This window comes from Pongo abelii, chromosome 16, assembly GCF_028885655.2.
Source record: "Pongo abelii isolate AG06213 chromosome 16, NHGRI_mPonAbe1-v2.0_pri, whole genome shotgun sequence".
NCBI classification, from domain to species: domain Eukaryota; kingdom Metazoa; phylum Chordata; class Mammalia; order Primates; family Hominidae; genus Pongo; species Pongo abelii.
Genome location: NC_072001.2, coordinates 23,243,174 through 23,264,583, shown reverse-complemented (window position 1 = coordinate 23,264,583; position 21,410 = coordinate 23,243,174). Strand labels below are relative to the sequence as shown.

The window sequence follows — 21,410 nt, the reverse complement described above, 5'->3', positions numbered from 1 at the left end:
TTTTATAAGGGTACTAATCCTATTCATGAGGGCTGCACCCTCATGACCAATCACCCCCCAAATGTTTCACCTCCTAATACCATCAACTCGAGGGTTAGGTCTCTGCATATGAATTTTGGGTGCAGACACATTCAGTCTATCACACATAGCTAGGAAGTGGTAGAGCTGGAATTTGAACCCAGACAACCTAATTCCAGAATCCAACTTCTTAATTATTGGGCCATATTGATGATACTTTCTGTATTGGTACAAGTGTAGCTGAAGTTTGTAACTGAAAATGAGGTATAATTCGGTAAAGAACAGTCAGTTCAACAGATGATTCATGCTTAGATGGCTTAGTACAGGGATTAAAACTCAAATGTCTACATACTGCCCCAGAGAGAAACTGCCCAGATGTAGTCACATTGGCTGGTGACTATAGTGGTGAACTGGGGGATACATGCTCATTGTGAAGGGAGCAACTATGTATAAACATGTCGGAAGTTTTGTTTCATTTTTGTTTTTGTCAAGAGAAGCGGGAAAACTGGATTTTAATGTGAAACTTCCAATTTTAAAAATCGTCTTCCTGTTAATAACCGTGCTTTATCAATTAATGGTTATATTATAGTCCTGTATAGTGTAGGCTAGGTTTTCCTGCAGTAACCAACAACCCCCAAAGCTCAGTAGCTTAAAACACTTAAAGGTTACTTCTTGCTGATGCCACTTGTCCAACAGTGGTCAACAGGAGCCTCAGCTCTTAGAACGTCTTGGATACTCAGGCTGAGGTAGGCTTTATGTGGACATATTTTTTACATAATAACTGCAATAGTGCAAGGGGAACATGAGACTCAGACACAGACCCTTAAATCTTCTTATAGAAGTGACACAGATCAATCACTTAGACTCATATTTCATTGGCCAAAGTTAGTTAGTGACCATACCTAACTTCAAAGGGGATGGAGAAGTGCAGACCTTCTGTGGGCTGAAAGAAACAAAATGTTTTTGAGTATTCCCACTGACTAGCACAGCTCCATATACTCTGATTTTTAAGGCAGAAATGTCAGATTTTTTCCCCCAAGTTAGATTCCAATTTGCAGAGATTTCAAACAGTTGATTTAAAAAAAAAATTGTTTTGTTCTTGAATGATTAAATTTGACTGCTCTGAAAAATTCATATTTTGCTTCATTTGGACTAGTGACACTTATTTAAGTATTATCTTTTAGCTGATCAGGAAATCATATGAACGAACTGTGAAAAAATTTTTAGCTGAAGTGATGATTTATAGATGAATATTTATTCCAAAAAGCACTACTCATATATTTTAAATATTTATTTATGTCATCCACTATCTTGTGTAACTTGTCTCATTAACTACACTGTAAGGTAAGAATCTTATGTTATTAATTTATACTCTGTAGTTTCTGGCAGTATAGAAAATGGTTATTTAATAGATGTTAATAAATTTTACTGATATATCCATCAATTAGTAGTTAATAAATCACTATAATTAGAGATCATGACTTCAGATGATGTCATAGAAGTTGGAAACACTTCAGGCAATTTTTAAGAAGTTGCTTATTGTTGGGCCGGGCGCGGTGGCTCACGCCTGTAATCCTAGCACCTTGGGAGGCTGGGGCGGGCAGATCGCAAGGTCAGGAGATTGAGACCATCCTGGCTAACATGGTGAAACCCTTTCTCTACTAAAAATACAAAAACTTAGCTGGGCGTGGTGGCGGACGCCTGTAGTCCCAGCTACTCGGGAGGCTGAGGCAGGAGAATGGCGTGAACCCGGGAGGCGGAGCTTGCAGTGAGCTGAGATTGTGCCACTGCACTCCAGCCTGGGCGACACAGCGAGACTCTGTCTCAAAAAAAAAAAAAAAGTTGCTTATTGTTGATTATGATGGGATATGAAAGCCAAAATTCAGTAGCCCCTCAATTTCAAAGGCATTTCTGGCTTATTCCTTATGAATCACAAGGCAAGACTTTCTTTTCAAATATCATTTTTCTGTGATGTTTTCACATGCTTTATCTTGCTATAACATTTGGATGAATTGTAACTTAAAAAAAATTATAAGTGCTCAGGGAGGTATTCAATTGCCCGAGATCTTGCAAGGCCTTAAACACTCTTCAAAACAAGCCCCTCCTAGCTCCTAAGCCCACATCCTTCCTCGATGACCAGATAGAGAGTGATTCTCAGTCTCATGAAATGCAGAGTGCTCAGGGACATGAATGTGTGAGGACAGAGTCTGGCCCAGGGGCAGTAATTCTATAATTTAATAGTGGTATTACTCCCCTTGGAGAAAGTTGCATGAACACAAATTACTCATTGATTGAATCTTGACCATGCAAGTGTGTTTCCAAAATCATTCACTCTTAAGTTGTTCCACATGTACTTGTAAATATTAATTTAATGGCCTGTGTAACTGGGCTTTTGTTGTTGTTGTTGTCTATCTGCTGATACTTAAGGTAGAGGAAGTTGTAATGTAGTGTTAAGATTCTGAGTCAGATAACTTGGGTTTTAAAACCATTACCAACACTATATACTAGCTGTGTAATATTGGCAAATCATTTACTCAGTAATGTTTAGATTCCTTATTTATAAAATAGAGTTAAAGGTATCACCTGCATCATAAAATTGCTCTGAAGATTAAATAATGTGTACAATATTCGTGGCATAATGCCAGGTACATGCTAAGCATTCACTACAAATCAGCAATTATTAATATTGTATTACTATCTTTATAAAATCATATAATCAGGATTAAAGGATCTCAAAAGTCATTGGATTAAGCAACTCATCCAATAATTTAATCCCCCCTACAATTTTTCCACCAAGACATCTCCTAGACTATGATTGAATACTTATTATTAGATATCTCTGACTTTTCAAACTTTCTCATATTGAACCAAATTATGCTTAAACCTGTAGCTTTCACCATTTGGAAATACACAGAACAAAAGTAGACCCTTTCCTCATGATAGCTCTTCGTGAATTTGGAAATATCTCTAATCATAAGCTATTCTCTAGACTTCCTTGAAACTTACTACCTCTCCCTGAAATTTTCACTTGATCTTTCTCTTTCCCTTCAACACCAAAATGTTGGAAAGAATAGTGTGTAAATCATTGTCTCAGCTTCCTCTAGTTTCCTTTCTTCTCCAACAGCTTGGATGTAGAGTCTGATTCAACACCAAAATGTTGGAAAGAATAGTGTGTAAATCATTGTCTCAGCTTCCTCTAGTTTCCTTTCTTCTTCAACAGCTTGGATGTAGAGTCTGATTCAACACCAAAATGTTGGAAAGAATAGTGTGTAAATCATGGTCTCAGCTTCCTCTAGTTTCCTTTCTTCTCCAACAGCTTGGATGTAGAGTCTGATTCAACACCAAAATGTTGGAAAGAATAGTGTGTAAATCATTGTCTCAGCTTCCTCTAGTTTCCTTTCTTCTTCAACAGCTTGGATGTAGAGTCTGATTCAACACCAAAATGTTGGAAAGAATAGTGTGTAAATCATGGTCTCAGCTTCCTCTAGTTTCCTTTCTTCTTCAACAGCTTGGATGTAGAGTCTGATTCAACACCAAATTGTTGGAAAGAATAGTGTGTAAATCATTGTCTCAGCTTCCTCTAGTTTCCTTTCTTCTTCAACAGCTTGGATGTAGAGTCTGATTCAACACCAAATTGTTGGAAAGAATAGTATGTAAATCATTGTCTCAGCTTCCTCTAGTTTCCTTTCTTCTTCAACAGCTTGGATGTAGAGTCTGATTCAACACCAAATTGTTGGAAAGAATAGTGTGTAAATCATTGTCTCAGCTTCCTCTAGTTTCCTTTCTTCTTCAACAGCTTGGATGTAGAGTCTGATTCAACACCTCTCCAAGCTGAAGCATGAGGGCTACCCGGGAGTCAAAATCAGATGAAAAACAGAGAGAAATAATAACATTGGCCCTCTTTTATTGAATCCTTTATAGTGTTTGAATCATTATACTAAGAATTTTGCATATATTTTCTCATTGAATCCTCACTAGGCCCTATGTGAATTATATATTGGTATTATTATCTCTATTTTACTGTTGAGGAAAACGAGTCTCTGAGAGTTTGAATTTTTCAACATCCTGCCCCTTAAAAGGTTGGTGGGTGGATCCAGGTTTGTACGTGGGTGTTTTCTTCCTCCAAAGTCCCTGCACTTAAACACCAGGTTTATAAATAAAGTTAGATGAATATGGGAAGGAAGAAAGAGATAAACCACCAAATCAGTTGATATTATTGTCGTTTACACATTATGTAAAATATACGCTTAAGAAAAAAAAACATAAGACATGATCTTTTTTCTCATATAAGGAATCTTACGATCTAGCAAATACACATATGTACACATGAAAAATGACAGAAGGAAAGATAGCAGTATAAACACATATTTTATATGAGACATCTCTCCTTTTAATTATTTTTTATATTTTAAAAATTGTTTATAAATAGATATAATGACAGAGGTAGAGATACATAGGCATAGGTACAGCTAATGATAAAGACAAGGAGATATAAAGATATAGATAAAGACTATAGACAGCTATTAATATAGGGATATAGGGATATAGAGATAGAAGTAAAAACAGAAAAACAGATGTTTAAAGTAAAACTATGAACCAGAAGGTTAGACATCAAATTTAGGACAGTGGTTGTTTTGGGGAGGAAATGAGAGAATAGGACAAGTGTAGGGCTGGGGAGAGAGGAAACGTCTGTAATGTTCTGTTTATTTTATATGCATAAAAATACCTGGGCTGGGCAGTGTGGTACATGCCTGTAATCCCTGCATTTTGGGAGGCCAAGGCAGGAGGATCACTTGATCCCAGGAATTCAAGACCTGCCTGAGCAACATAGGGAGACCCTGTCTTTACATCAAATTTTAAAAAGCTAGGTGTTGGGGCGCAGGCCTGTGACTCAACCTCCCAGGCTGAAGTGATCTCAGCTACTTGGGAGGCTGAGGTGGGAGGATCACTTGAGCCCAGGAGGTTGAGGCTGCAGTGAGCCACAATCCCACTATTGCACTCCAACCTGGGCAACAGAGTGAGATCTTGTCTTGAAAAATAAAGCACAGAAATCTGAATAAAAATATAAATAGAAAAGAGAGGGGATATGGAGGGACAGCTTCAAATCTTAATATTAATATTTCAGCCTTGCATTAGCATCGTATAAATGATACTATCCTGTAAGACATTATATTATTTACATTTATAAAACTATGTTCTCATAAAAGAGAGCCAAACTGTACATTAAAGAATTACATCACAACTAAGCTTCCTGAAATGAAGGGAGCTCCCCCTCCCCTGGCTTTGGGCACCACTGACCGCCATGCTTCTGTTGGCAGGCAGTGGGCTGCGATTGGCAACTGGGAAGCAATGCCAAGGAAGACAACTGTGGAGTCTGTGCCGGCGATGGCTCCACCTGCAGGCTCGTACGGGGACAATCGAAGTCACACGTTTCTCCTGAGAAAAGTAGGTTTTAAACCCAACACGTTATTACCATCATACAAGATGTATTTTAGACCATCTATTGCTAGAATAACATTTTCTTTTTTTCTTTTTTTTAAATTTTATTATTATTATACTTTAAGTTTTAGGGTACATGTGCACAACGTGCAGGTTAGTTACATATGTATACATGTGCCATGTTGGTGTGCTACACCCATTAACTCGTCACTTAGCATTAGGTATATCTCCTAATGCCATCCCTCCCTCCTCCCCCCACCCCACAACAGTCCCCGGGGTGTGATGTTCCCCTTCCTGTGTCCATGTGTTCTCATTGTTCAGTTCCCACCTATGAGTGAGAACATGCGGTGTTTGGTTTTTTGTCCTTGTGATAGTTTGCTGAGAATAATGGTTTCCAGTTTCATCCATGTCCCTACAAAGGACATGAACTCATCCTTTTTTACAGCTGCATAGTATTCCATGGTGTATTTGTGCCACATTTTCTTAATCTAGTCTATTGTTGTTGGACATTTAGATTGGTTCCAAGTCTTTGCTATTGTGAATAGTGCTGCAATAAACATACGTGTGCATGTGTCTTTATAGCAGCATGATTTATAGTCCTTTGGGTATATACCCAGTAATGGGATGGCTGGGTCAAATGGTATTTCTAGTTCTAGATCCCTGAGGAATCGCCACACTGACTTTCACAATGGTTGAACTAGTTTACAGTCCCACCAACAGTGTAAAAGTGTTCCTGTTTCTCCACATCCCCTCCAGCACCTCTTGTTTCCTGACTTTTTACTGATCACCATTCTAACTGGTGTGAGATGGTATCTCATTGTGGTTTTGATTTGCATTTCTCTGATGGCCAGTGATGATGAGCATTTTTTCATGTGTCTTTTGGTTGCATAAATGTCTTCTTTTGAGAAGTGTCTGTTCATGTCCTTCGCCCACTTTTTGATGGGGTGGTTTGTTTTTTTCTTGTAAATTTGTTTGAGTTCATTGTAGATTCTGGATATTAGCCCTTTGTCAGATGAATAGGTTGCAAAAATTTTCTCCCATTGTGTAGGTTGCCTGTTCACTCTGATGGTAGTTTCTTTTGCAGTGCAAAAGCTCTTTAGTTTAATCAGATCCCATTTGTCAATTATGTGAATAACATTTTCTGAATGCTAAGCTTTTTTAGTTGGAAGTAGCTTTTGTACCAACTTTCTAAAAGTGAAATTTCTTCCAAAAAGTGTGTATCAAACTTTTGTTCCCATTATATCTTCGAAGAGGACCTGTTTCTTTGAACCTTTGCCAATGCAGGGTATTACTGTTTTAAAAATATGTATTTACCAATTTTTCAGGTAAATCGTGAAATAATAATTTCTTTTATTTGTCTTCCTTTGACTGCTAACAAGCTAGAAAATATTGTTGTGTATCTATTGACCATTTATAGTTTGTAATTTCTCAGTTAGCTATTGAAGCCATTTATCAGTTTTCCTATTTGGATGTAGATCTTTTCTTCATTGTTGAGAGCTTTTAATATATCACCAATACTAACATTTTTTCTGTCATACCTATTTCAAATATGGTTCCAGTTTGTTCATTGACTTTCAATTTTGTATAATTAGAGTTTCTAAGTTTCTAAGTATTATGTATTTGGAAATTTCCATCTTTTCATTTTAATAATGTCTGTCTTTTAAAACATCCTTTAGTTTGGGGAATCAGTAAACTTTTTCTGTAAAGGGATAGATAATAAATATTTTAGGCTTTGCTGGCCATATAGTCTCAACTACTCAACACAGCTGTTGCAGTGTAAAAGCACACAGAGACACCTGTAAATAGATCAGCATGGCTACATTCCAATGAAACTTTATTTACAAAAATAGCCTGAAGGCTGAATTTGGCCCTCAGGTTTGTTAACCACTCCCTTAAAGGAAACAAAAATCATTCATGTATGTTTTCTGCCAGTACTTTTATGGTTTTGTTTTTCTTTATAATAATTCTTTCTGAATACCCCCTTGTTGGTGGTATTCAGTTATAAATGTAGGTGAGTTCAGCCAAAGATTTGATTTTAAATCTTTTATTCATTTGAATTTAGTTTGATGTAACTTGTAAAGTCGGCATCTTACTTATTTTCCCAAATGGGGAAAGCATTACAGGAGGGTGGAGGGTTTTCCAGGCAGAGGAAACACAAAGTTCATGGCGTGACACTGGAGAAGAGCCTGGGTTTTTTGAGGAACTCCTAATATGTTGTTCAGGCCTGACTGTACATTGAATAGGGTAGAAGATAAGACAGAATGGCATTCGGAGTCAAAGCCTTCATTATTGTGTTTTATTTTTCAGATTAAGTGGAGCCATCAAAGCGATTTAGGCAGTGGAGTGATATGGTTAGGTTAGTGTTTTAGTAAAATAATTCTGGTGGCGTATGGAGGCTGGATTACCTGTCAGATGAGCTTGGAAGCAGGGAGTCCAAATAGGAAATGTCTTTCAAACTACTCAAGAGTGTTTAAAATAATGAGGCCTTGATCTAGGGTAGCGTGGCAGGAAACGTAGAGGAAGGAACAGGTGGAGAGATCTTTAGCATGTAGAATGAACAGAGTTTGGTAATTCTTTGAATGACAGCTATAAGAGAAAAGAAGCAGCTAGAATGGCCCAAATTTTCCACCTTGTGCAGCTGGGTGGACATGTTTGCTATTCATTTGGGTAAGGAATTCATGAAGAGGAGACACATAACAGAGGTGAGCATCTACCTCCCTGAATTTTATTCTCTCCAAAATTTTCACCCCGTAAGTATCCAATGCCCAAGTATCTTTCTGACGCCTGCAAACAGATGTGATTATATTTTGTTTATGGTTGGAGGGTTTATCTGAAACGTGCTAGTTTATCATGGCTGATAGCAAAACCCCTTGTTGGTGGTATTCAGTTATAAATGTAGGTGAGTTCATCCAAAGAGAGTATATAGAATATAAGAGGAAGCCAATAATTGCATCCTGAGGAAAAGCTGAAGTCAAAGCATTTAGCCAGGGAAGACGTTTAAGGGAATCCAACTGAGAAGGAATGAATAGAGTAAGTAGGTAAATGCAGAACTTAGCAAGAGCAGTACCATGACCCCAAAGGAATAAGTAATTCCAAAAATGAGGTGGGGGTGGCCAGCAATGTTAAATGCTCTTATGAGTTCAACTGGAATAAGGGCCCAAAAGTTTGTCTTTGGCAATTTGAAGGTCATTTGTGATGTGAACAAGAGTGATTTTGATGAACTTCAGGCTGAAATCAAAGCTTGATTGCAATGGGTTGATGAGTGAAGAGAATGTATAGAGGGAAGGATTTGCTCAGGACAAGAGGAGAGGAACAGACCAATACCCTGTCAACAACTACATAGCTCTACAGGGTTGGTTGGAGAACACCGTGAGGTGTTCCAGCCTATTGTCTTTATTTGGCTCTTCATTAGGAGATAGAGTTGGCCACTAGGAGTGAGGGCTCAGAAACTTGAGCCTGTTCCCATGAAGGAAAGAAGAAGGAGCCATCAACAACAGTACAAAGATAGAAGAGTAGCTGTACGGGCCTAGCTGAGATTGGAAACCATGAATTCATGGAGGTTCCAATTTCTGGACTTCATGAAGGAGGTGGCTTTGAATGGTGGTATACCAATGAGAAATGTATTCTACTGGAAATCACAGAAAACTCAACTTAGAAGCATTGGAGTTTATAAATCTTTTCTAATAAAAAGCCTGGAGTAGGCAGCTAAGGCTGGGGATGCTGTTTTACCGTGTCCTTCAGGAACCAGGCACCTTTCTCTCTTCTTCACATCCTTAGAGGGTGGCTTTTGCCTCCGTGGCTGCAAAGTCATTATTGGACATTGAGATGTTACATCCACATCCCAGATAATAAGGAAGAACATAGTGTGAAAAGCATTTTTTTAAATACTGTGTTCTTTATCCAGGAAAGGATATTCTCCCCAGGGAATTTTGCTTCGTTGACCAGAATTATGGTGTGTGACACCCTGGCTTCCAAGGAGGCAGGAAACCAAGTAGTTAGCATTCTATCCATTCTGCTATTACTAATGTTGATCACATGCTTTGTAATTCCCAAAGCTCTCTTCAGACTTATCATTTAATTCTACCAGCATTCTTACATTATAATTTGGATAATGTCCTGCCTGTTTTACAGATGAGGAAACTAAGGATGTGAAATGTTAAGAAACATCTCCCATAATTAATTATGAAAGGAAATATTGGGAAGTGGTTAAGAAATTGGGGTCTGGAGCCAGCCTTCCAGGGTTAAGTCCTGGGTCTGTTGCTTATGAGCTGTGCAGAGTTATTTAATTTATTTCACTTCCATGGGTATCTTGGATCTCTAATTTTAAACTGGGAATAACAACAGTACTGCCTTTGTAGAGCTGTTGTCAGGATTTAAAAGATCAACCCATGTTGAGAACTCCAAATAGCATAGTAACTAGAGAGTACTCAGTAAATGCTAGCTGCGTTTTTGTTAAAACTATTACTCATTGGGATACCAAAGGATGTCACACTGATATGGGATGGTGGCAGGAAATTGAAGGGCCTGGGTGAGGACAGGGACTCTGTTTTCACACCCAAATGTTTCATTTTCAAAGACCACTCTGGCCTGCCATGCCCCCCATTCTGTGCCTATAAAAACCCCAAGACCCTAGCAGTCACACACACAAGTGACTGGGTGTTGAGAGGAACACATTGGCAGAAAAACACACAGACACCGACAGGCTGTTGACAGTGGAACGACACAGACACAGAGGGAAATTTGGCTGAGGGTGGATGGACGAGAGCCCAGCTGCTAAGGGACACCAGGAGAAGACTACCTTCTCACTTCATCCCTCTTCCCCTCCCCATCCATCTGCTGAGAGCTACCTCCACCATTGAATAAAACCTTGCACTCATTCTCCAAGCCCATGGTACTGGAAAAAATGAATCACACATGGGCTTGGAGAATGCGTGCAAAGGTTTGTTGAACGGTGGAGGTAGCTCTCAGCAGATGGATGGGGAGGCAGAAGGGGGATGGAGTGGCAAGGGATACAGAAAGCCCTGGGATACAGAAAGCCCTCTGTCCTTGAGATAAGGCAGAGGTTCTAGCTGAGCTGATTAACACAAGCCACCTGCGGACAGCTAAGCTGAAAGAGCACACTGTAACACACGCTGGAACTTTGGGAGCTGTAAACACTCAACTCTAGTTGCTGCCTTGGGGTTGGAGCCCCAACCTCCCCATAACCTGCCCGTCTGCATGCTCCCCCTAGGGGCTTGAGCTGCTGGGCACAGAAGAAGCGAGCCATTCCTCCTGTTGCATGCCCTGGGAGGGGGATAAGGGAACTTTGCCCCTTTCAATACCTCTTATATACTTTAAATGTAAATGTGGGTATTCGTAAACATATTTGAAAGTCAACAATCAGTCCATCTGGGGATTGATTTCAAGAGAGCTACTGCTTGGTATGGAGGACAACATTGAAAGTGTGAAAACAGAGTGAATTGTAGGACAAACCAAAGTTTTAAGACTCAGATCAGTGAACACAGTTTGAAGAGACAGGCTATACTGAGAAGTGTTCCTTCAGGAAGGCATGTGGATGAGGGGAGTAAGGGAGAAAGACAGTAGCCAGATCAGGCTGTAATGGAAGTGTGTAGAGTTAGTATTGCTCTTAGAAAGTTTGGAAATCTCATCAGAAAATACCTCGTTTTCTCAGGGTCCAAGAAAGATTAGAACTTGAGATAATTCTAATTGAACCAGGATAAATGCCAAATGAAGTTGTGCCAAAAAGGGCAGTCTTATTTGGAGAAGTGTGCAGAAGAGGTACTGAAATGCAAGGTAGTTCATTATTCTCTCTCTCTCTCTCAATTTTCAGCTTTTGGATTACATATGCTTTTGAGAATCTATTAAAAGTTATGCATTTTCTTGCCAGGAAAATATATGTGTACTTATAAGCCCCACATTTGCCATTCTGATTTTTTGTGAGGTTCTCAGACCCCTGATGCCTGTTAGGACATTCCAGGTTAAGAACCCCTAAAATGTCCTTTTTTTTAAATCAATTTCTACATAGAAAGGGGAACTGGAGGGCACAGATCCTTCAGTGCAGGGCATGAGTGACATGGTATAAGCCAGGAAGATCCCACAGGATGCTGGCATTTTATCAGGTTCCGTATGCGTGTGCTTGAGCTAAGGCTAAAGGTAGCAAAGATTCCTGCCTGCGAGAAAACACAGTCCTTCACCATCTTGATTCTAATTATGGCCCCGTCACGTCTGTTACAGCGCGGAAACTGACCAGCTGAAGCTGTTTTTGGCTGGGATTTTTCCCTAGGCCATATGGAAGCAGTTCCCTAGAATCATGCTTTGTGTGAAAGAAATGTGGGAAATGAAGCCATGTCTCCCCCTGAGTGTGCATCACTGCAGCCTGCAGAATCCACGCAGCTCCTACATCCACACCTTGCCAAGAATTCATTCCAATCTTCCCTGGGACTCACCCTGAGTCAGGCCATGGCAATGAGATGCTGTTGGCACAGCCCTGCACTGGAGCAAGTGCACAAGGCTGCATACAGGATATCATTTCCATCACGCGGTGAGGCAGACACAAGGTGTAAGAGCCTGGAGCCAAAACCTTTGCTATGAAAAAAATCAGAAATTTATCCAGATACAACACACAGATTTCCTGTTCAGAGGGAGAAGGAGAGAGACGGAACTGACAACCAACATAAACAGCTTTGGATGTTGGAAAAGAAAACTAGAGGCCACTCAGGTATTAAAGAGAGAAAGCTCTAAAAACAACAACAAACATATCTGTTTAGAGAGTCTTGACTTGGCATTTAGAAACTTAGTTGTATTTCCAAATTTGTTCCTTATTTTGGTCTTGTCCACATCAGGGCACACATGTGTGAGGCAAATAAACAAGATCTGCTTGTCTATTCTAAGCTTTTTGTCCATTTTTACATGGTGGCAGCCAAGCCTATTGATACAGTGATACCTAAGGCCAACTGGGAACACCAGCATTTTGCTCAAGTTTTGACAGTATGAAGATAAACACACTCTTCTAATGGATTCCTTGACACAAATAGAATCCTGGGCTAGGTGGATCGTAGGGCTGCCTCACAGGGTAATTCTTAAGAGTTTTTCCCTTCATCCACTGTTCATGTCTCCTTTGACTGTCACTCCCAAAAACCATTTACAAATTTAACTTATTCCATAACAAGGAAGATTGTATAGGATATAAAGGGTCTGCTAACATGGTAATATGGATTGGTTTTCATTCTCCTGTCTTCCCACATCATCTCTTTCTACCTCCACATTCGTCTTTCTAGGGTGAGATTCTGGCTGGTCATACTCTTCTATCAGAACTGTGGCTGAGAAAGGAATATTCAAACCAAAGACCCTGTTCCTTTTAATGGAATTAAAAGTTGCCCCCTCCTCCATTTAATTCAGCAAGGGAGAGTGTGGCCTGGAAGGAAGACCCTGTGTCTAGAAATAAAGACTCCTGAGTTCTAGTCCTTGCCTAGCTCTTTTACATGTTGTTGTGTGTCTTCTGGCCCCGTGCATGAAGAGAGATAATGGAAAAATAGCATGTAGACTGTGTTGCGAAGGAATGTCATAGATTGTATTTTACATGGAGAAGCAGACAGACTGTGAAGAACTCCCTGGCCTCTTCATGAATCGCCTTACACCTATGATAAAATCCGCATCCCTCTCCAAAGCCTTTAAAGCCTGTATCATCTGGCCCCTGTGTTACACATGTGCTGCCATCTGCTCCTCATTCCCTAATCACCAGTTACACTGGCTTTCTGGGAGATTCCAGAATGTCAGGTGCCCATTCTCCCCGTTGGCCTTTGCACCAACCCATCCCCGAACCTGGAACATGTGTCTCCCTGCTCTTCAACGTAGTTACCTCTTTCTCAACCTTGAGCACAAGTGTCGCCTCCTCAGAGAGGCTTTCTTTGACCACTCTATGTAAAGTAGGCCCTTCTCTTTTCTGTTTAGTTCTTGCTTAGCCTTGAGGGAAAGAAGTGGTTATTTCATTTATTTGTTTAATTTGCCTCTCCCACTAGTAAGCTTTGCAAGAGCAGGCACCATGTCTGTGGTGTTCACCATTTTATTCCTAGTGCTAGTGCAGTACTGAACACATCCTAGGAGCTCAGTTAATGTTGAACAAATAAATACATGGCCTTCGCTGGAGATGATTCTGCTTCCTGTTATGATTTCAGTGGGACTAAATGATATTGTGCAATAGAACTGGACTGGAAGCCAAAGACTGGGGAAATAACCTCAGTTTGACCTCTAACAATCTATCTTCTTAGGCAAGATGCTTCATTTACTGGTGCCTCAACATTTTCATCTGCACAGTGAGCATGGACAATTTATATGACCTCTTCTAGCTCTGAAAATCTATTAAGTGTATGTGTAAGTTGTTCGTTGTTTTAAAAAAAAATAGATATTAGGATTGAATGGAGTTTAGAGAAACAAGTCCCAGGAACTTATATGAAGCAATTTTCCAAACTTTTAATGAAAGGCTTGACAGTGATGGCTTGTCTTTATTCTTAAAGGACCCAGGAAATTTTAGATATACCACAAGAATGAGTTGGTGTGAAGTTTCCTCTTATCTCCCATGAACTGCTACTTGGTTGCCTTTTAACATGTTACTGTCACAGCCTGCAAGAGGGAGGTTTAGTTTGTGCATTGACCCCCTCATTGGTATGTGAGCTCCTCAAGAACCTCATGCACCTGGCCCAGTACCTGGCACCCAATATGTTTCCAGTAAAGGTGTGTTGACTTGACCTACACAGAATTGAAGAGCCCACTTAGACCAGCATCCCTATGGCAGCAGTCCTTGAGGAATGTGAATTAAAATCAGAAGCAGCTTATTGGTAGCCAAGCACTGCAACACCCGGGGTCACCCAGGAGACCTGACACCTGCTGACCAGCTGAGAGCACTGGGATTATTAGTAAAAATACTTATTGGGAAAATGATAATAATAGTGGCCCCCAGAGTTTGTATGCTTACACTGTGCTATGTATTTGTCATGTATGACATTATTTATTCTTAACATAACCCTACAAGGTAGGTACTACTATACCCCTCCACCCCCCATTTAACAAATGGAGAAATAGGCTCAGTGAAATTAAGCACCTTGGTCAAGGTCTCACAAATGGCGAGTGGTCAAGATGGTTCTGACCTCAGAGTTCATGTGCTTAACCACTCTCCCAAAGTGTCTTCCAAGGACAGCTAGATGAGCATGAGGCGAGAGGCGCACCGAGGCTTAGAGTGATGGGACAGGGAACAAAGGTAGCACAGAAATGGAGCCAGAAGGGAGCAAAGACTGCCTCAGCCAACCTACCCCTTGTTTCCCTTTGGCAGAGCCCAGCCAGCTCCATGGTTCCTAACCCAGGGTGCACATCAGGAGCACTTGGGGAACTTGTCCCACATTCTAATCCTCAGGCCCCACCCTAGAATTTTGAGGGGTAAATCTGGGCAATTGTAGGCTACCAAACTCCCCAGGTGGCCGCTGGCCCATGCCTGTGGTTAACGCCTCTGCTTTTCAGTGTCCGATGTCCCACTACAGAGTCAGAAGGCAGATGACTGTTTTATCCTCACCAGCCTCCTGATTTCTTAGAGGCAGTATAAAGGGCAGAAAATGGGAGTTACACTATGATGCTCGAGAACATCTGGACAGATATTTGTTATTAGATGCTGTGTGACATAGTCCCATCTCCTGCGTGCTGTTCCAAAGCTAGCCCTGCCAATGAGCACAGAAGCACACATTATTTGTCAGTCGGCCTGTTACCATGGTCTTTTGAGGTAAAGGCAATTTAGGCCAGTAAATAAACATACCTCAGGTTGGGAACAGAGGTTTCTGCATAGGAGCTAAGGGCTGAAGATACTCATTTGCAGATTCAGCAATCAGAGACTTTAGTAATGTGGCCTAACAGCTCAAGGCATGCGAGTCAGTTTTGAGTTTGCAGCCGATTGTTCTCAACAAGGCGAAGCTCTGCTGTGTTCCTGCCTTCCTTTGTAAAAAATTTGCATTAATTTCCTACATTTGCTTTTTCTACTTTTGCTTACCGGCATACTGCGTTTTTCTCACCCCCATTTGCAAAGTAGTGTATAGACAGTCCTCCAGCTGCAGAATCAGTGTTGCTACCCATTGACTTTTCCTTTTTTTGCCTTCCAAAATCCCTCACTGCTCCTACAGAATGACAGATGAACTTGAAGCAAACCTTACTATCCTACTTTTGAAAAATTGTGCAGACCCTGTTCTGTACAGTGCCACGCTAGGTAACTCTTTTTTTTTTTTTTTTTTTTTTTTTTTGTTTGAGATGGAGTTTTGCTCTTGTTGCCCAGGCTGGAGTGCAATGGTGCAATCTCAGTGCAATGGTGCAGCCTCCACCTCCCGGGTTCAAGTGATTCTCCTGCCTCAGCCTTCTGAATAGCTGGGATTACAGTCACGTGCCACCATGCCTGGCTAATTTTGTATTTTTAGTAGAGATGGAGTTTCACCATGTTGGTCAGGCTGGTCTTGAACTCCTGACCTCAGGTGATCCACTTGCATCAGCCTCCCAAAGTGCTGGGATTATGGGCGTGAGCCACCGTGCCCTGCCTCGGTGACTCTTTTTAGTCTAAGTGATGACAGATAGTTATGGGTGTGTGAGGGCATTAACAAACACTTTTTTTTATTTCAGTTTACAAAATGTTTTCACAACATTATCTCATTTTAAAAAATGAATTCCTTAAAAATAAAACCTATTTTTTTGCAATTTTCTATAGTGTTCAAATTATTAGTATTAGCATGTATTTAAAAACTTTTCTTTTTTTTAAAAAAAACTACTTTATGCCTTGGGAATGGGTGTGTGTGTGTGTGTGTGTGTGTGTGTGTGTGTGTGTGTTTGAATCTAAATAGCAGAAGGAGAAATAAATGCAGGTTCTAGAAATGTAACATGAAAAATACTCGACAGAAAATTTTGTTCAGAAAAAAAAACCCAACCAACTAAAAAAACACACACCAAAAAAATAAAAAAATAAAAAACAAAACAAAAATAGAAAAGTGGGGGTGAGGTTGTCAAAGTGAAAGTCACTAACACATCCTTTTCCTTGTTTTACCTTGGAATGTATATATTTAGGTTGATGTAGTTCTGGTTGAACTTTATAGTGAAAATAAATGATCTGATATAAATTACAGTGCTTTTGGGCTGAAACTGATGTTTATTGATTAGTTAATATTGTTTGGACAATTTATTTCCTGTACATCTTGCTACTTAGCAAAGCTGTGATATCCAGCAGGAAATGAGACATAGAAAAAATACGATGGAACACCTGGACTTCAGCATTTACGTGTGGGAGGGAAAGTCAGTGAATCTTAGGTCAGTCCAGTGATTGCAAAATCAAACAAGTGAAACTCATAAAATGAAACTCTGTGTGATGAGTGAATTTGAGTTTATACAGCATCACTTGGTCTCATAGTAGAAGGATTTAAAAGCGTAGTTTTGGGTCCTTACCCTGGTTCTAATGCTTAGGAACACTGTGATCTTGGGCAAGTCACTTTAACCTTGTAAAATTTTAATTGTCTTAATTGTAGAAATGAGTTTTCATTAGAATGAATGAGGTAATTTATCTCAAGTTCCTTAGCATGTTGCCTGGTGGCAGAGTAAGTGCTCAACATGGTTTAAATAATAATTTATACTTACCCAACCCCTAATTGGCACCAGGTTCTTTTCTAAGCCCTTTGCATATATTACCTCATTGAACACTCATAACAACCCCTTGGAACAGGTATTCTATTATCCTCATTTCACAGATGTAACTGAGGCACAGAGAGGGTAAGTAACTTGCCCAAGGTCACACAGCAAGTGGCGGTGCTGGTATTCCAACCCAGGTTGTCTGGCTCCAGAATCTGTGATCATAACCACTATACCATATTGCCTCTCTCAGTAGTTTATAGAGTAAAAATAATGCAAATGGCATTTAAAGAGGGACAGGAAGGAGCTCTGGTGGATGGCACAGTGAGTAGCAGTATCGAGAATCTCTTATCACCAAATTTCAATGAGACAGTTTTGGAATAATTCCAAACAATGAACGTGATCGGCAGGAACCAGTTACCACCATCAACAACAAATCTAGGTGTCCCAGACATGAACCTACTGTTAGCGACACCATAGGATGGGATGGAGAGGAAGCCTTTTCTCTCCATCTTATATGTTTTCTTTTTTAAATTAGACATAGTCGCCTAGGCTGAATGCAATAGCATAATCATGGCTCACTGCAGCCTCGACCTCCTGGGTTCAAGGGATCCTCCTGCCTCAGCCTCTTAACTAGCTGGCACTACAGGCATGTACCACCACACCTGGCTAATTTTTAAATTTTTTGTTGAGACAAGGTCTCACTATGTTGCCCAGGCTGATCTCAAACTGCTAACCTCAAGTGATCTACCTTAACCTCCCAAAGTCCTGGGATTACAGGCATGAGCCACCATGCCCAGCCACCATCCGATATGTTTTCAATAATTGGCTTATAGATCATTAGAAAGTATAGGATTTCAAAGCAGGCTTAGAATCAGACCTGCTTGGCAATACCATCTGCCTTCTTCTGACAGGAGGTTTCAGGCAGTCTATACTGAGCTTGTGCTGAACCACAAGCAGCAGTCTGCTCTTTCTTACTGTACTTACAATTGCTTCCTCTCTTTATCATCGCCTCCAGCCCCAGGTCTACCTCCAGACCAAGGGAGGTCTTTACAGGAGGCCATTTGTCTGCGATTTATGAATGGCCCATTCTGAAGGGCAAGATAAAGCAAGCGTGGGTAATAGTCTTTGTATCAGCACAAGTAGAATTTCAAGCAAAAATACAAAATGAGTACTTTGTTGGTAATCAAAAACAAATCGTTTAAAGAATTTGTGAACCAAATGCCATTACATCGAAATATGTAAAGAAAAATCTCCTGTAGTTACATAAGATGAAATTGAAATCAGTAAAACTTCCGAGAGACTTTAATACATTGAAGTGAGTGAAAATTACACAAAGAATCTGTGCAGTATAATTACTAATGTTACATTAATAGGTAACAGAGCATTGCATGGTGAGGAAATATACCTTCTTTTCAAACATTTATGCACCGTAATACAAAAACTGATTCTATGCAAGGCTCCAAGGAAGACTGGAAAAAAAAAATCCGAGTCAAACAGAAACAATCAAAAGAGACCTTGCCCTACAGCTGCACCCATCCATTCCCTGCTTCCTCCCGCTACAGAGGCACAAATGTCTGTCTTCTTTTCCAAGACTAATTAATCCCTCCATCTGTGTTCTGCATTCCAGCTCCTCTGTGTCCTCAGAGAACTCACTCCACCCATCATCCCCTCTCTTTCCTTTATCTTCTTTCACTCTCTCTTTCCTATCAGGGTTAATATGACCAGCGGGTCTCTTCCCATCTTAAATGAAAGTATAATTTTAAAAAATGTCTATGTATATACGTGTATATACATATGTGTGTATATACATGTGTATTTATATATGTGTATGTATATGGGTGTATAATATTTATATATAAAAATATTTTTAAATTATATGTATATAGAACACTCTTTTAAACATAATCACATCTCCAGCTACCACTCTAATCTTTCACCTACTCTTTACTGCCACATCTTGAAAAAACTGTTTACACTTGCTGTCTCTAATTTTTCGTCATCATGTATTCCTCAGATCACAGCTTCCTGTGCCAGCTACTTGATTGAAACCGCTTTGGCAAAGCACATTAACAGTCTCTTTACTGCTCATCCAAAAGGCACTTTTAAGCCCTCATCTGCAGAGCACTTGGTACTCCTGGCTCCTGCCTCCTTAAAATCCTCTGCCTCACAGGATTCTCACTTCATTTCTGGTCATACCAAGAACTGGGCCATCTCTTGCAGAACAGTGAAGAAATGCTGAAAAGTTTGTGACTATGGACCAGTCCTCCCTTTCTGCCCTTTATGACTTGAGTTCTCCCTCTCTATATCCTGCACCCGTGCTGCTCAAAATGTGGCTCACAGTCCAGTGGTATCACCATCACCTGGGAGGCTGCTGGTCGGGCACATTCTTGGGCTCCACCCTAAACTGCTGGATCTGAATTTCTATGGATGGAGCAGGTGTCTGTGTTTTAACAAGTTTTCTAGATGATTCATATTTAGGTAAAATGTTTGGGAGGTACTGCCCTATCAACGTATCACAGAGACTTCTACAAATGTATCAAACTTTAGTGGAGGGTTACAGAAATGAAAGGGAATTCCAGTTTAGGAGATGATCCTTATAGGGTGCTCCTTGTTCCTAGCTTTGCCTAGGTGCTCTGCAGTGTGCTTTCTCTCCAAGAGTTAAATAGTAGGCAGCTCCACCCAGAAGAACATTTTCCTCAAGTTTGAGCCTTTTTGGCTAAAATCAACTGCAAGGGAGTTTCATTTGCAAGGTTTCACTAAAGTGTGTAATTATCAATGGGACAATGGTTGGAATATACATATATACGCACACACACCCCTAGACAAATGCTTCCCCAAGATACCGCAGCCTACATTCACAAAGATTTTGCAAGAGAGCCCAACCAATCTGCCCAAATAGGTTTTCTTCAGTTCAGTAAAGCTTTCTAATTTATATGTATTTTCAAAATAATTTTTATTACATATATAATATGCTGTATATTTGTTGTAAAAAATCCAGAATATCCAGGCAAGGAAATTGACAAACATGTCATGTATCCAATCACACTGCCAAGAGATTACACCTGTTATCACATTAGTGTGTATCCTTCCCGGGGTGAGGTGAAGTGGCTGAGGATGAATAATATATATAGATAATTTATATTGTAAAATTAAGACATACTTTTTATAAAACTTTATAAGTTTAAAAGTTTTATAAAACTTATAAAAACTTCAAATGGCACAGAAGGATATAAAATGGAAAGTAAAAGTCACCTTCTACCATCCACAAACTCCTAACCAGTTCCACTTTTTAGAGATCTAAATGGTATGAACGGTTGCTTCTATTAAGATATTTCCTATGGATGTGTATGTGTGCACCTTTCCATACAAACATGTATGCTTTTGAGAAGTATACAGAATTGATCATTAGGTATAAATTATTTTACAATTTCTTTTTATTCACTGAGGTTTTTTTGCCTATCAGTTCTCATAATTTGGCTTGTTTTTTTGTTTTTGAGATGGAGTCTCACTCTGTCACCCAGGCTGGTGTTCAGTGGTATGGTCTCGGCTCACTGCAACCCCTGCCTCCCGGGTTCAAGCAATTCTCGTGCCTCAGCCTCCCGAGTAGCTGGGAATAAGGTGCCAGCCACCATGCCCGAATAATTTTTGTATTTTTTAGTAGAGACAGGGTTTCACCATGTTGGCCAGGCTGGTCTTGAACGCCTGACCTCAAGTGATCCACCCGCCTCAGCCTCTCAAAGTGCTGGGATTACAGGTGTGAGCCACTGCACCCAGCTGGCTTGTTTTTTAACTGGTGATATAAGAGGACATTTCATAATTTATTTAACCAGACTCATATCAATGAGCATTTAGATTTTCTCTCAGTGTTACAACATCTTTGTACCTTTGTACAAGCACGTCTTTATGTGCTTTTAGTTCTCAAAGATACTGTAATTTCTCTTCTCTCTTTTCATAATCTTCTTGACATTTTGATTTTTCTGTGAATTAGTTTTTCAAGGGTCTGACCAATTTTCCTGCTAATTCGTGTTTCTTTCTTACTGATTTGTAAATAGTCTGGATATTAAGAAAACAGTCTTTGCCTATAATTATAATTTTTCCTTCTTTGACATTTAATTTTGCTTAATTTTTATTTCACATGAATTAATATTTTCCTTTGATTTTCTCAAGGCATTTTTTAATGTCTTAAGAGAGAGATTTAAATGTTGTTTTTGTAGGTTGTGCCCATTTTTGGGGGGTGGAAATGGAGTCTCACTCTGTCACCCAGGCTGGAATGCAGTGGCACAATCTTGGCTCACTGCAACCTCTGCCTC

General features: G+C 40.0%; 1 protein-coding gene across 1 annotated transcript in view; it reads left to right on the top strand.

The window, feature by feature from the left end:
* The window catches only part of LOC103889494 (uncharacterized), a 147,075-nt gene that overhangs the window by 66,838 nt on the left and 58,827 nt on the right, over window positions 1–21,410 (top strand). Inside the window, 1 exon segment of the mRNA XM_063716105.1 lies at window positions 5,337–5,463. Coding sequence (XP_063572175.1) covers window positions 5,337–5,463 — 127 coding nt within the window.